The following is a 16,713-nucleotide window of genomic DNA, read 5'->3' as shown; positions in this document are numbered from 1 at the left end:
ATCTATTCTGCAAGTATCCCCCCATCTAATTAATGAACACATCCATCACTTCATATATATTTTTTTTTTGGTGAGTACATTTAAGTTCTACTCTCTTTGCAAATTTCAATTATGCAATGTAGTGTTATCAGCTATTGTCACCATGTTATTCATTAGATCCTCAGACCTTGTTCATCTTACAGCTGAAAGTTTGTATCTTTTACCAACTTCTCCCTATTTCCCCCAGCCCCTGGCAGCCACTTTTCTTTTTTTAATGTTTGACTTTTTTTTTTAGATTCTACATATAAGATACCATGCCGTATTTGGCTTTCTTGTGATACCATAATTGGTTTCCCGTTTATATTTATGTGATAACTTATATAATGTAGATTCATAGAATAACATCTTCTTTTCCCTGAGTGCTGACAAATTTCCTTCCTCTTGTATACAGTGTCAGAAAGTTGGTAAATTCCAAAATCGTGAGATATGAGTTCAGCTAAGACTGTGGGGGTAGGCATCCCATCATCATCAATTAATGTGGTTTGCTTGACAAGTGAAACTGATGAAAGAGAACATGTTTAGACAAAGATTCTGAAGTGGCAAATGCCCACCGTGCATGTGAACTATGTAGGCAGGTGAGCTCTGTGTGTAGAGGGGGTGTCCTTAACACCACGTACCACGCAAGCGGCAAAATTAATGGAGGCTAGATTGATGATTTCAAAGGTCTAAAGGTTTTTATACTCTGGCTTAAATGTAGATCCATAATACATAGGAAATAGAACTTTTAGAAGTTCCCCAGTGAGGAAAACCACAGTTTTTCTTTTTTCCTTGGCTGACCATAGTTTTATGAAAATGAATTTCTAAGTGGCTTTTCTTCACACTGGGCTTCTTGGCAAGAAGTGAAATCTGTATAATGCATTACCTCTGAGCTTTCTTTTAAAGGTCTCAAGGACAGGCATATGGATAATGGTTTAAAAATATAAATATGGTCTTTCCAGTCATAGAAATCTTCCAACTCAAGAGATGCTTTTCCCGCTTTCCCAAAAATGTAGGGAAGCATCAAAGCAAAATACATGGTATCTGACGCTAAAAAAAAAACCAACTGTACTTTTCTTGAGTATTGCAGCCCTGTGATCTGACAGAGTGACTTAAAGACAAATGTAGATGCCAACTTGCTGTGTTACCTTCTAGCCACCGAGCCCTGTAACTAAGCATTTTTGTTTGGTAAAATTACAGAAGAGGTGGTGTTTGGTGAGGTATTTTGTTCTATTTTAGTACCTATAGTTCATCTAGGAAAATGGCTGTCACTTGGTTTTCTCACATACTTATCCCATTTGTTCATTTGTGTGTGTGGGGGGGGGGTGCGCAGGCACACGTGTGCATAGGGAGAATTACATATTTACAGTGTCATTGTAGAGACAGTTATCCACCCCATCCCACTGTAGACTTGTCCTGAGCTTAAGCCATCTCTTTATTGAGTCCGTACGAAGAGATCTGACACCTGCTGATTTGTGAACCCATATATGTTGGCAGTGCAGGATTTATGGAGGCTGTCTTAGGAAAGACCTCTGCGAATATACGATTAGTTTGCAAAGCATTTGGTCTCAGCAGATCTTCAGGCTTCTTTTACAAAGCATGCAAACATGAACTCATTCAGCCTTATTGGGATAAGTCTTACAGACAGTACTGTAAGGATCATAAATGTAATTTGCATGGTCAAAATTTTCATAAATGGTCTAATTTGTATAGTGACAGGTCCTGCACTGGATGTCATTCATGATGATAAGGACAGTTTTATGAAGTGGAGAATTGTAGAATTCTTGCTAAATATTCCTTGGTAAAACTCAGGCCTTCAAAGACAAAGGTTATTCTTAGTCATCTTTATATTCCCAGCACAGTGTGTGGTATTGAATAGGCACTGACTGCTTATGGAGTGAACACATGACTTTATGAAACTCATTCCTTAGAAAGATCGTTTGAAATAAAGAAATTAAAATGTTTTCCGGAAATAGACAAAATACATGCACGCTCATGCTTGCTGCTCCACTTTGAGAAGGAAATTGGTTTTGTTCTGTATTTTTAGAAACATGGTCACTTTAAAAATTACTGTGTTCATTAAAAAAAATTACACACATTTTTAATGCCTCATTAGTTTCAATGTTATTTCTAAACAGCAGTCTCTTGAAGTAAAGAAAAAATAAGATCTCTATTAGACTCCCTGACAACTGTTGACCAAAAGTTTAAAGAGAGAACATGTAATACCTTTTAGCGAGTGTGCACATGAGTGAGTGTGTGTGTGTGTGTGTGTGTGATGTAGAATGATTCAGTGCCCGTGAGTCTCTGGGTCTAGATTAATTAACACAGGAACAGAAAACTTGCATTTTCCAAAACATTATTTTTTGTTTATTGACTTTTCTCTGTACTGATAATTTTGCTTAAATTACCTATCAGAGGAGGTACATACATGATGCTTAGCTGTGATCCCAATCATTAATAGAGCTTACACTTCTTTAGGAGGCGGTGTGATTCTGTTTGCCTTGTTAGTGATATAACTAGGAATTCACTATTTAAATTCATCCTGCATACCAGTATTCTTGTTGAATAATATTTCCCAATATGAGAATCATAGACATTCATTAATTGGGCTTTTGGCCTTAGCACCTTGTTTATAGCTATGCATTTTGAGCTTGTTAATCGCTCCTTTAGTATTCCTTCTCCTCCAGTAATCTTTGAATTAGGCAAGAGAGGTTCTGAAACCCTTATCGCATGAATGGGTACGGTCTCACTGTAGTGGACTACAAAGTCTTCCTCCCCCGCTGTGCCTCCCCCCCCCCCCCCCCAGTTTTTAATTCCTTTGTGGAGAGTAGAGAGACATGGTGGAAGAGAATATTTTAGAGTATTATGACTAAATTAGCTATGGCCAGAAGAAATCAAACAAAGAGAATTTAAGAACAAACTGTAGAATGTCACCTGGGCTGATATTGCGTTTGAGATGTTCTGTTAAAAATGAAACATGCTTATTCTTATGATGCCATAATGATTAACTGTTTTTAAAAGTACCCCCGTTCATACCCATACCATTTAGGTTACAATTCTGTATTAAATTCAAAGCTCCCAGTTGCTTTTTTTTTTAAAAACTAATTGTGATTAAATGTTAAGACTTTCTCAAATGTAGAGGGTTTGAATTTTGGAGCTGGCAGGGAACCTATGGCTCAGGCAATTGAGTGACTTCTCCAATTTTGTGCCAGAGACAGGTCTAGGGTTTTGGTTTTCTGATTACCCAAATAGTGCTTTTCCACCACTGTTGTAGACAGCCATTTAAAAAAAAAAATTGTGATCCTAGAGCATTTGATCCCAGGGTGATTCTTTTAATTTAATGTAAAATCCCAGAATATTTAAAATTTTTGATATAAACTGGACTGTGGGCCAGATCCAGCCTCCCACTTGTTTTTATATGTCGAGTTTTATTGGAACATGGTCACACTCATTTATTTATGTGCTGTCTATGGTGCTACAATGGCAGAATGAGTAGTTACAACAGAGATTGTGTGACCTGCAAAGCCAAAGATATTTATTCTCTGGACCTTTAGAGAAGAAGTTTTCTAGCCCTTAGTGTAAGGTCAGGATGAATAAATTAGCTTTAAGAATTAACACTATCAATTTGCAATAAATTGGGAGTAAAATATGCTTTCTGAAAAAGCTAAAGGGGTGAGCATATTGTTGAGAAATATGAATGATCTGTCATAAAAGACTATAAAGCCTACCTGCATTAAAGATAAAATAGAACCAGGTTTCTAGGGAATCTCTATGTTCCTGGACTCAGAGATTCTAGTTGCCAGAATGAAACCTGTGACTTAAACAAAACTGACTCAAGATGGAAATATTTCAGACTGTCATTTATGTTTTGCTCACCCTAATGGAACTTGAACACTCACCAAATGTCCTTCTTGGCAGGTGGAGTGGATCCAACAGCAAGTGGTGAAAAAACGGACCAAGAGGGATTATGACTTCAGCCGTGCCCAGTCCACTTACTTCAATGATCCCAAGTGGCCAAGCATGTGGTATATGGTGAGTTCGCCTGGCCCAGGACCGTGGCATCCTGTTCTGTGTTGTGCAGGGAACATCTGTTGGGACTGGGAGGATGCAGAAACAGTGACCAGGGACGTTTTCCTGTTTCAAGACCCACTATTGGAGATTGATGGCTGGTGATGTTTTCTAGAGCTTTTTATTTTTTAAATTTTTTTGAAAATTTTATTTATTTATTTATTGGCTGTGTTGGGTCTTTGTTGCTGCATGCAGGCTTTCTCTAGTTGCGGTGAGCAGGAGCTACTCTTTGTTGTGGTGCATGGGCTTCTCATTGCGGTGGCTTCTCTTGTTGCAGAGCATGGGCTCTAGGTGCGCAGACTTTAGTAGTTGTGGCATGTGGGCTCAATAGTTGTGGCTCACGGGCTCTAGAGCACAGACTCGGTAGTTGTGGTGCACGGGCTTAGTTGCTCCATAGCATGTGGGATCTTCCCGGACCAGGGATCAAACCCATGTCTCCTGCATTGACAGGCAGATTCTTAACCTCTGTGCCACCAGGGAAGCCCTAGATCTTTTTAGAACTTAGCTCTCTGGTTCTAAGGAGAAAGAAGGGAGTTCTGATTCTGAAGGTATTTCTGTTTGAGATCTTACTCTGTGTAGTCGCTTTGTAAGTTTGGGCCAGAAGATAGAAAAATATACTAAGAGCAGACACCCTGAGACCTAGCAATAGTTGCGTTCACCTCTGGTACACATCTACTCCACCCTGAAACCAGTCTGGTTAATGGATACTGGCTCTTGGAAATCTCTGAAATGATTCCGCTGGTACGTAAAGATTCCTGACTTCAGTTGTCTAAATGTGCCTTCTCACTTTGGGTAACAATTTTTAAAATTAGACTAGGGGAAAAAAACAGTTGAAAAGTGTTTGACTTGTAGCTAGTTTAGTGGTTCATTCAAAAATTTGCAGTGAAGTAAAAATAACATGTTGGAAAGATTGATCAAGAAATTCACTTGGTGCCACCTCCTCTGAAAGTATACTTCTCTAGTCTTAGGGTTTTTTGTTCATGATCCCTGAGAAATTGATTACATTCTGTTACTTATTCTTAATCATGAAATTCATATGTCACCAATTTGCTCTGTAATTCGCAAAAAGACCTTAACTTTTCTCGTTATTGAAAATCCTTATTGCAGATTGTTGCCAGAGTTATTTCCTCCAATCTACCTTATTTTTTGCAGTCCCTGACCCTGCTTCTCTACAAATCCACTGCATTCCACATACTTGTCTCATGCTTTTCTGCCTCCTTGGGTTTCCTCCCTTCTGCCCGGAGTGGTCTTCTGTCCTTCCCCACCTCCTCGGGTCAGGATTCTGCATCCCTCAGAACCCACGCCCAAGGCTGACTGTTCCATGTCTCCCATGTCCTCATCTGTCAGTATTTTTCCTTCCTCTGCCACTACTGGCATTCTTGCCCTGACACTTTGTTTCATAGTTATTATTATATTTTTAAATCTCCTCTGTTACTTTGTGTGTTAGGGGATCACTTATATCCTCCCATCTGAGAATCTAACCTAGCAACACTAGGAATTTGTGCTTATTTGGAGATGGGTGAATGTGGCTGGCATTTCTCCCACTTTCCCTTTTCTTAGTCTTATCCAGAAGTGGAAGGTTGTGGAAAGATTTTGGACCCCTAACAGAATTTTACACAGAAAACTCTTTCATGCATAAGGAAAAAAAAAAGGAGCCATAAAGCTAAGTTCAAAGGGAGGTGGGACTAAACAGCATCTTAGCAGAAATCACCTGAGGGGACAGTAAGACACTTGACAGCTTATTAGCTCCAAGACCAAGAAAGAGTGAACCACAAGGGAAGGCATTGGAGGGAGTGTTGGCAGGAGCTAAGGAGCTTTGTCTATGCTGACAAGACGATAAGGATGTAATGGGATTAAGAGATAGGATGGAAGCAAGATCCTCCTACACCTCTGTTTATAAGGCCAGGGGGAGTGAGACCCCTTTGCCTTACGTTTCTTTTTGCAAGAAAGAACCAAATTGCTGTCTGCGCATGTCCTGCTGGAGAGTGGAAACATATAGCAGCTTTCCCCGGCCCTCTCATCACTCCAGCAGAGCAGGTTGGGCTGTCCTAGGAGCCATGGCCAAAGGTGACTTCGAAGGTTTCAGTGCCTCCCAAGGACCACTGCCATTTCTTTGGTAATTCTCTTTTGATATGAGGAAAGGCTGAGAGGAAAGAGCTTTTGTTTTGGCCATTTAAAATGTTGGCTGTTTTTCAACACATATTTGATGATAGTAATTCAAATAGGTAACATCCATTGAGCACTTACCACGTGCCAGGCGATGTGCTCATACTTCAATTTGTGCTGGTTCAAACAAAAATGCGTGTTAATATTGGCCCTGTGTTATACGAGTGAGGTATCTGAGGCTGATAAAATTTAGGCCATTTGCCTAAGATCACCCAGCCTGAAAGTGGTGGAGCAGAGATGCCAACCAGTCAGGTTGATGGGAGTCCACAAGATGAATGTGGCATCCTATCCCCACCCTTCCATCAATACTAGTTACAAGCACTATTGTAAGGAAGACACTACTCCAGTCCTCCAGGAACTTCTAATCTATCCATGAAGAAATGGCTAACATACAAGGTAAAATGGTGAGTGCCATGTGGGATGAGCATCGTATCTTGGGGACAAAGTGCTTCAAAACTTCCTATTAAATACATACTTTCCCCTTTAATGAAAGGGGTAGGAAGGAGGTTACACACCATATGTTTGTGTGTCAGGAGTAGTGACAGAATTGGAGTCAGAAATTCAAATCTGCAAACATGGATTCAAATCCCCATCGCTTCACTTACTACACCCATGAGTGAATCACTTAAACTCTCATCAACTATAAATTGAGTATCTAGCTCTTATGTATGAGTTAGCTATTGCTGCATAACAAATCACAGAACTTAGTTTTTCAGACAATGATCTCCTGGGTTCTGTGGGTCAGGTATTCAGACAGGGTCCAGTGGTGATGACTTTTCTGTTCTGTGATGTCTGGGGCTTCAACTGGAAGACTCAAAGGCATGCCTGGAGCTGGAGGGTCCACTTCTAAGGTGGCCTAGTCACATGGCTGGTTCCTCTCCATGTGGGCCTCACCATGGGGCTGTTTGAGTGTCCACTTGACGTGGCTCCATCTTCCTGCAAAGTAAGTGATTCAAGAGATTGTGTCAGAAGTGGTGATGTCTCTTACGATCTAACCTGAGAAGTCACAGTTACTTCTGTGATTTTCTGTTGGCCACACGTATGAACTCTGATTCACTGGGTGCGGGGACTACACAAGGGTGTGTATACTAGGAGGCGAGGATGCTTGGGAAGCTGGTTACATAGTGAAATGAAATACTGCACAAGAAGCCTTTAGCACAGTGCCTGACACTAGAAAACTCTTAATAAATTATAATTATTATTATTCTTTTTTTAATTACAATAGATGCTGTTTTCTTTCTATCTGTTGTTCTAATTGCTACTAGTTGAGGGAGGGTGTGATTGCATGTGCAGTGGGCATCCTTCAGAGCACTCTGGTGACACGTCAGTGACACAGTTGAGGCAAGGTGCTGATTTCCTTCTTCCTTTTTTTGAGCCCTCGGTGCTGCTGCAGTGTTTTTGAGGGCTGCTTGGCGAGCCTCCATGGGGTCCTGCCTTCAGCTCGTTAGCCTAGGCCTGGTCCTGTCAGTCTATATTTATCACAGGAGAATGGAGATTAAAGAATGGCATGAAGTGTGCCTGAGTGTCTCTTTTAATTAATTTAAAAGCTTTGCCCCTGTCGCTCCTCCCCTTGGAAACTGGTATCTGAAACCATTATGTCTAGCCTTGAGGCTTGGGCAGTATATTCAGGGAAAGGTACACTTAGAAGAGTTTGTTATGGAGTCGATGGCTGTCTAATTACTCCCCTGACCTGAAACACTGTGCTCGGGCTTCCAGGGGTTGGGAGGGTCCAGTCATAGAAACAGAGCTTGCTTCTCATTGCATTGACAGACTGCAGAATCTCATGGGAACAAGCACTGGGGATTTTGGAAAACATGATTTGTGCTTCCTAGGAAGATCAGTAAAGCAGGAGAGGAATGTATAAGTGCCAATGAAAGTTCGCTGGGCCAATGACTTCTCCCTAAAAGTTTCTCTGGGATTCTGTGCATACACTCAGCTTCATGGGCTTTGGGTTGTCATTTTTGCTTGTAGATTTGTTTCTTCCATTAAAATATCGTGAGTAGTTTTTAAAACATATCCAGGCTTGGCTCCCTGTATCAGAGGTTGTTATTTTTGGTATAGAGGAGGGCTCAGGCAGTGGGATTTCATCAGAATTCCCTGGTGATTTTAGCATGCAACTAGGCATCCTGAGTTATTTACTGCCCACGTCTGTGTTAAATGTTCAGTAAATGCTAATCACATAATAGGTGAGTAAACTGGATATCTGTCATCATCTTCACACTAGAGAAAATAATTGCTCATGTTTATTGGGTCTTTGTCAAATATTTTACCAGACTTTCAAATGTATGATATTATTGCCAGTTTCCAGTGAGCTGGGTACTGTAATTGTCTTCCTTTTACGCTGAGGAAATTAAAGCAGAGAAGAGGTAAGTAAATGTCCGAAGTCAACTCTTTACCAGGGGCAGATCTTGGTATTCAAACCCAGTGCCTCTGATTCTAGAGGCTAGACTTCCAACTTCTGTGTCCCTGGACGTCATACTAGCTGGCCTTAGAATCACCTGGAGGGATGGCTGCCCACCCCTCTCACGCCCCCGCAGTGGAGATTTGAGAATTTGCATTTCTAATAAGTTCCCAATTGACGTCGATGCCATTTGACTCTCAGGACCACTTTGAGATCTCCATGCTTTATCATATTTTCAATAGGAGGTTTATGTGAACACAGTTGGCCCCCATCTTCCCATGATCAGTTGGAGGAAGAAGGGCTTTTAAAAAACTTATGTGAAACACTTTAAAGTGCACTTGGTCAATTTAACTTGTTTCTCTTGATCTTATACCTTTTTCTTACAAAATTTTCTATTTGGGAAGCTGGCAGCATTAATATAAGAAGATATTTTCACTTTGCTTGCACTGATGGGAAAGTACCCTTGGCTTATATGGTCTTTCAAGGTGTTCCACAGACAAAGGATATCTGATAGGAAAGGTGAAGATTTCGCCAAGTCTTTGGGAATTCGGTGTAATAGAAATGGTTTCAATGTACCCAGCTGGTATAGTGGACCATTTCAACCCCCTGAAGAAAATTCAGTTTGACTCCAGAGATAGCAAGGCTAAGTAAGATGCCTTCTCAAGGGTCTGAGAATGCCAAATGAGCAAATTCAGGGAGTTAAATTTTTTTAAATTGTTAAAAAATATTTTAAGACATATGAAAATTTGAAAGAATACCACAAATGCCAGTCCACCCACCTCTAATCTAAGGAATAGAACATTATCTATGCAGTTGAACCCCCTGTGAGTCCCTAATGGTGTCCCTTCATCCCTTACAGAGTTGTGGCAGATGCTGCATTTGAAATATGGGGCGGTGAGGGGAGTTCCCTTTAGTTGGCAGGATGTTTTGCTTTGTGGGAGAGATTACTCAATTTATAGCAGATTTTATATTTTCTGAAGTCATCCTAAAACACATTCATACATGAAATTTGTACTCAGGCTCTTGACGAAGAGTCCCAAGAAGGCAACTGGAAATGAAACTTGGAGGAAAATATAAGTTTAAAGGAATGGCTCTTTCATTCCTTTAGTCATGTAAATATTTTATTGCCTTAGGAACGTGTTGTAACATTGTACAGTATTTCTTGTCTAACTGTTAAGAACTAATACTGATTTTGGAGAAGCCCATAGTAAAGAAAAAAATTTTTTTCCCTGCCTTATGGAAGGCCAGCTCAATTCCAAAGAGAGAAAAGTAAAGAAGGCCTTGTGAAATCTTGCTATTTGACTCTCAGACTATAGTAGTGAGTATGACTGGTATTCTTAACACAGAATTTTTTGTGATGAATATTGGGTGGCCTACTTAATATGCATTTTTTGAAAGCCAGAATTTAACAAATGGGCTCACTTTTTGATGCACTACCTCAAATTTCATGAAAGCTCTCTGGGTGGTTTTTTGGAGGAAAAAAAATTGTATTTGTCGATCAGCAGAGTGAAAATTAGCTGAGTTCGGCTGTGTGTGTGAGGCATATCTGCCAAAAACTATGAACTCTCTAGGATAGTAATTGTGAAAAATGATTGTAAGCCGCCAACTGGATGGTATTCAGTTCTCCAAGAGTGTGAGGCATTGCTGTTTCTGTGGTTGGCACACATTTTCCTAATGACTTCTACTGTCATTTGACTCTAATAAAATCTGGTGCAGTTTGTGGCATTATTGTCCTGGCAGCTTGGAATCATCCTTTTACAATACCCCATTTAGCTGTTTTAATTGAAAATGCAGCATGGTGTAAATCTGCAACCGTGTGGCCCATCTGGATGCAAAGCAGGAGGCCTTCTGAGAAAGGACAGGCTCCAGCCAGGGAGCAAGTGATTTCCTGGTCAGAACCACTGGAGGTTGAGGTGTGGTGTTGGTGGACTAGTGTTTGCTTTGAACTAGCTCTGTGTCCTGTGGAAAGGTATTTTAGCACTCTCAACCTTAGCGCATCTGAAAAGATGAGGAATCTGGACTAGAAGCTTTCTTGAGCTCATTCTGGCTTGAACCTCCTCTAGGTTCAAGCAGGAATGGCAAGTTGAACTGGAGAGTTGAGTCTTAGGGAGACACACACCAGTAGGCCCAGGTCTTGATTAACAGCTCAGACCCACCGCATGAGTTCCTGACTGCTATTGCCCGTGCTTTTGTTTCATTACTACTTCAGTCTCAGTGTGTCCCCTTGTTGGGGTCCCCAAGACCATCCCCAGATTTGATGATTCACTGGGAGGAGTCACATGATTCAGCATAGACTCATACAGCTATGATTTATTTCAGTGAAAGGATACAGTGTGAAATCAGCAAAATGAAAAGCCACATGGGACGAAGTCCAGGGGAAACCAGGCTTAAGCTTCCAAGAGACTTCTCTCAGTGGAGTCACACGCAAAGCATTTCATTCCTCCAGCATCCATTGTGACGTGTGTGAAATGCTTGTGAGGGACTCGGTGCTCAGGGTTTTTACCGGGGGTTGGTCATATACGTACCTGGTACCTTCCATGTACCCAGATTCCATACTCTCAGAGACATTTAGCACAAACCATGTTGTTTATGTAACCAGTTTAGACACAGTGAGACATACTTATGAAGAAATGGTGAGAACCTTCCCCAAACCCAAGTTCCCAGATGCTTGCCAAGGGTATTTGGGGAGCCAAACACATGAGTGGCTAAGTTAGAATAATGCTCTTCCTTTATTAAAACTTTGTGTTCACTGAATGAATAAATTAACACCAAAGAAAAATATTGTAAGTGATAATGCCAAGAAAAAGCAAACTTGAATCCTAAGTTTAAGTCCATATGTGTTTTGCAGCCTGGAAATCTCAACTGAATGAAAGTTCCTATGAGGCAGATATTCATTCATTCATTCATTCATATTTAGCAGATATTTATTTTTTCCCGGCACTTACAGTGTCTTTGACACCAAGGATAAAATAGTAAACAATGCTTTCTTTAAAGAAGAGTAAGTGGAGCATTTTATGGGCAGAGGTTAGGGTGATTATAGTCAGTTTGTCTAATCCGTTGATGGGAGTCCACTGAGGGTACCAATAGCAGAACCCTAATTGGAACTTGCTGATTAACTCATGAAAATTGTGATGATTTCATGTGATTTCATTATCCCATGTGATGGTTGTGATGGAAGTCAGTGTATTAGAGGTATTAAGTTAACCTATAATTAACTAGTCAAAGTGCTTCTAAAAGAGGCCAGTAAAAAATCACTTCAGATAATATTCATTCTTGCCTGCTGCAAATTATTACAACCTTTATTAATTTCCTTGAGCAAGACACAACTTATTCCATACTGGTAGTTTATCTTTTCAGCTTTACTTTCAAAGAGTAAAAGTATGTCTGTAGCCTGGCCCTTTGGGCCTGACTCTAACATGATGAAGGGTCTGTTAACAGAAACAAAGTTGTTTTTATCAAGATTTTAGTAAGATTTTTCTTTAATTAGTAACTCATTTTCTGTTGGAGAGCAGATAGCATTGACCCTTGAGCTCACTTAATCTGTGGTTGTCTTCTTAACGTGTTGATTCAAGTTCTTTTATCATAGTTTCTCTGAATTCCTTATTTCTCTTTACTTTTCACCCAGTATTGGGATTAGTTCTAGTGATCAAGTCACATGTTTGGTTGATTTTAACACATTTCTCTGCCAATAAGTAGAGTTCTCTTAGTAAGTACTCCATGAATGTTTGTGGATGTGAAGTGAGGAGAGAGTTGGTCATTTAGACTTCATCATTTTCCAGATTCACAGAACTGAGTTTGGCTCATCCTGAAAGATGTTGGTGCCTTCGAGTGTCCTAGGTTGAGAATTCAAATTCTGAAGTTATCCGAGATGGAGGCATCTAGAATGCTGTTTTTTTTCTTAATTTTGGTTGGCAGTGAACGTGGCTGGGAAAATAATGGAGTAAAAAAATAATTCTTAGCAATCCAGTGATGAGAAGAATCAGAAAGAAGAAAATGCCTAAATTGCCTGAGGAGGAGAAAGTAATAATCATCATCAAATAGAGCGCACATGCACTTCAGTGTGATTTTTCCAGTTTCTCAAATGTAAAAAAAAGTCCTTGGTAGACTATCTCAGCCACAGTTGTGGGATTCTAGGCTAGCGATAGATAATCCAATATGCAAATGATCTGGGCACCACGAGCTGCTCCATACCAGGTGAAGTCAAATTATACTGAGACAAGTAGAATAAAACTATAAATTCCAGAGGTAGGATTTGATTACTTAATTGCATAGGTCAGAATCAAATTGGGTTCATAATGCAGAGATGCTATTCTTGACGATAGAGGATGTGGACAGAGTACAAACTGTATTCACTGATTATTCTTTCCTTGATTAAAAGGAGAAGAACCTGATAAGGAACCTAATTGCTTCCTTTAAGCTAGGAAAAAAAAAGAAAAACCTAGTCAGTTTGGATGGTGTCTATTCAAATATTTAGTGCAAAACTTACAGAATAATCTTAAAGACTACTTGGAAGAACTGTAGCTTTGTGGGGGCTTTCTTTTCTCTTTTAGTTTTCCAGTGAGGTGAATTTTGTCTCTTGTAAAAAGCCTAGCAGGATAGAAGTTTTGATCCAGACTTACCAAATTAGCAGGTCTGAAGCAAAGAAAAGAAAATTATGCCCAGGTAGCATAGGATTGTGTTCTCCTAATGATCTCTTTACGTGGTTTCCTGAAAGTTAAATTAGTGTCTTAAAAACTTGATGTTTGGGTTTGTTACCTAGTGATAGAGAAACCACCCTTATCTTTTAGTGAACTCAAAGAAGTTCAGCAGGACTCTTAACAGTAGTAGGTTAAACATAGCAGGTATACATTTTTTTTTTTTAGATCATTCCTATTCTGCTGAAATGTTTCATATGCCCATTCTCATTTTGCTTTCATGCCTGTGCTCTGTAGCCCAGGCTCTTCTGTATCATATCCACAGACCATCCGGAAACAAATGCTGTGTATGTTTCTGCAATTAGCACCTTGAATCAGGTGGTCTTTAAGAAGAGGATATTGGGGGAAAGAAAACCCACCCTCACAGACCACCAAACTGGGATGGCCTGAAAAATAACTTACTTGAAGCCCTCAGCTCATGCTCAGTACCCACCTTGTGTATTTTCAGTCACCAGAAATGTACGCTACTCAGACAGCCCTTTCTTTCCATAATGAACAATTCAGTTCAAAAACACTTTCTTATAGTTTATCAGAAACTTATGTCCCTGTCACTCCACATATACCCAATGGTCTAGATTCCAGGTTGAGAATCACATCTGATCCCTATTTCACCAGCTTTCACTACAAATATTACAGAAACTTTTTGAAAATTTAAAGCAAAAGTAGAGAAAAAAATATAAAGAACACCCAGGCCCCCATCACTGACTTCAGTAGTTACCAACTCAAGGCCAGTATCCATTCTTTTATTGCCCCCTCACTCTGATTATCTCAAGACAACTCACACATTTCATTTCACTTCACCCGTGAATATTGTAATATGTGCCTCTATAAGATAAGGAAAAAAATTAACAAGAAAACCATAATGTAATTTTCACATGTAAAAATTAATGCTAATTTCTTTATATTATCAAATAGCCAGTGAATTTTCAAATTTTCCCTATTGGCTCATGATCGTTTCTTTGTAATTTGAGTCAAGATCCAAAGAAGTCTCAGACATTGATTGATTGGTATATCTCTTCAATCTCTTTTATTCTATAGATCATTTTTATTTTTTCCTTTGAAAATGTTCGATTGAAGAATCTAGGTTATTTAGAGCTTCGTGTGGTCTAGGTTTTGCTAACTGCATTCTTATGGGGTCATTTAGCACAGTCTATTCCCAGTATTATTGAAAAATTGGTAGGTAGTAAAAGCTAAAGGCTTGATCAGATTCAAGTTCAATTTTCTTTTCGGTGAGTGTGTGCCTACTTACTCTCTAGTTGGTGTGTGTATTTCCATCAGGAGGTACAACAAAGCTGCTTGTCACTCTGTGGTATTAACAGCTACCATTGTATAGATCCTTTAATTATTCACTGGGATTTGCAAAATCATAATCTTCTCTTTCTATAATTCCTTGTTCATTTATTGGCAGAAATATTTTAATAGAAATTTCTCATCAATATCTTGGTACAATGAGGTACAGTTACTACAGGAAAGGGGTTATTTACTAGGGCTTATTACTTCCCTAGCATTCACTGAAATCCACCAATGACATTTTTCTTTCCTAGCTTCAGTACAAATTCATGGATTTAAATATATTTGATGTATTGATGTGTTTTATATCATTGAAGTTATCTTATTCTCACTTAAATTGACCCACCTTTGGTCAGTGAGAACCCATTCAATTTATCTCTTAGGTCTTTTGACACGACTTCAGTAGCCTTTCTTTCCTGGCATGACAGGCTATTCCATACTCATCATGCATACTGTCTGTTCCAGACATGGAATCAACCCCTAGTTCCCTTTTTTTTTTTTTTTTTGAAATTGATATTGAAAGACTGCAATATGAATACTGAGACTCTCATTACTTTTGGGTTATTCTTTAGGCCTTTTTATTGAACAGAGTTGGAAATATGCATTTTTATGTATAAAATATACCATGAGCTTATACAGATATTTCCAATTTAAAATAAATTCTGTAGAGTTTATTTACCCTCATCAGTCTCACATCTGTATCTTTTCCCATGCGAAAATCCTGTTCTCAGTGATGCCAACAGAATTTCTCTTTGGTTTTATCTTACACTATATGTGACAGTATCTCAGATTAACAATACTACCACCAGCACTATGGTCACTACAAACAATTAAAACTGCACACATGTTGCATGGTCAAATTACTTGTTTGAAATTACTTCAGAATATTTCTCTTTCTATGAAAATTTTAAGTGGCTCTCATGCTGATTCAGAATCTTCTCAAGATTAACCATCCTCAGTTCCTCAAGAATAAAACTTTATGTTACATATTACGTGGTTTTAAGTCTATTCTACCATCATAGTTATTTTTTTGTCAGCATGTTTTAGGTTATTTCACATTCTGCATTTTTGTTGGAAGGGTAGAAGACATTACAGAGACGTATGTTGCTGTAGCTTGTGTAGATATAGATGGAGCGGAGCAAAATCATCTGTTCCAGCAATCTGATGCCTGGAGAGTAATGTTCTATTTTGAAGGGATGAAATTAACTCCACCAGTCTATGTGCAATAAGATATGATTATTTCTCCTAATGTGGCTACTTTAGAAAAGAGCATGATAAACTTGTCATTCTTTATTGCTTTGGAAGATGAGTCAAAGCAGGACTAGAAACATTTCTAATTGTGGAAGTTTGTCCAAGATAATGAAAGATTAAGGAGATCCATAATGATCAAACCTGATACACTCTGGACAAGTAAAAGAAATGTGCAGTGAGCAAATCATTCAAACTAGTTTTACACACTAATGAGCATTGAATTAGTTCTATCCTCCCAGGACTTAAGAACTAGGAATTACCACAGAATGCTCAATAAAAGCATTAATTCAGTGTGTAATAGGAGGGAAAGTGAAGGAAAGCAACAGGGAATGTAATTCCCACAGAAAAAAGTAAATTGGTAATGATTTTATTTATTCAACAACATGTATTGAGCTCCTCCCATGTATCAGGCATAATTCAACCTGCTGGGGATACGAATATGAAAAGATTATGTCATAGGCAAGCTGGAAAATGGCTAACTTTCTGTAATGTCTAACAGTATATTTAAGCATTTTGATGTTGAGTTGTAATCTTTGGTTTGATTACCTGGACCTCAAATTCTTAACGTGGAAATTAAAGTGATTTTGAAGTTAAATGATGTTACATGACAAGATTTCTTTGCAGGCAAATGAATAATTTCCGCACAGTTTTTACAAAAATTGTTTCCCATGCAACACAGCATCTAAGGATTGTTCACAGGCATCTCCAAAGTCAAATGGTTTGGAACATACTGCTTTGCACAAATATAAAAAGGTTTCTTTATTGTAGGACTTCTCAGAGCCTTTATTATGCTAATATACTTTGGAATTGATGAGAGGGGGATGTAAA

At 39.0% G+C, this 16,713-nt stretch overlaps 1 protein-coding gene across 3 annotated transcripts in view; it reads left to right on the top strand.

Annotated features, from left to right (window-relative positions):
• PCSK5 (proprotein convertase subtilisin/kexin type 5) overlaps positions 1-16,713 on the top strand; it is a 453,108-nt gene that overhangs the window by 78,131 nt on the left and 358,264 nt on the right. For all 3 annotated transcript variants that reach the window (XM_057721743.1, XM_057721745.1, XM_057721744.1), the window contains exon 3: positions 3,934-4,047. In XM_057721743.1, the coding sequence (XP_057577726.1) occupies positions 3,934-4,047 (114 nt within the window). The remainder of the gene's footprint in view (positions 1-3,933; positions 4,048-16,713) is intronic.

Source organism: Hippopotamus amphibius, chromosome 2 (assembly GCF_030028045.1).
Source record: "Hippopotamus amphibius kiboko isolate mHipAmp2 chromosome 2, mHipAmp2.hap2, whole genome shotgun sequence".
In the NCBI taxonomy this organism is placed as follows: domain Eukaryota; kingdom Metazoa; phylum Chordata; class Mammalia; order Artiodactyla; family Hippopotamidae; genus Hippopotamus; species Hippopotamus amphibius.
Note: the sequence above shows the minus strand (reverse complement) of the source record. Positions and strands in the feature narration are given on the sequence as shown.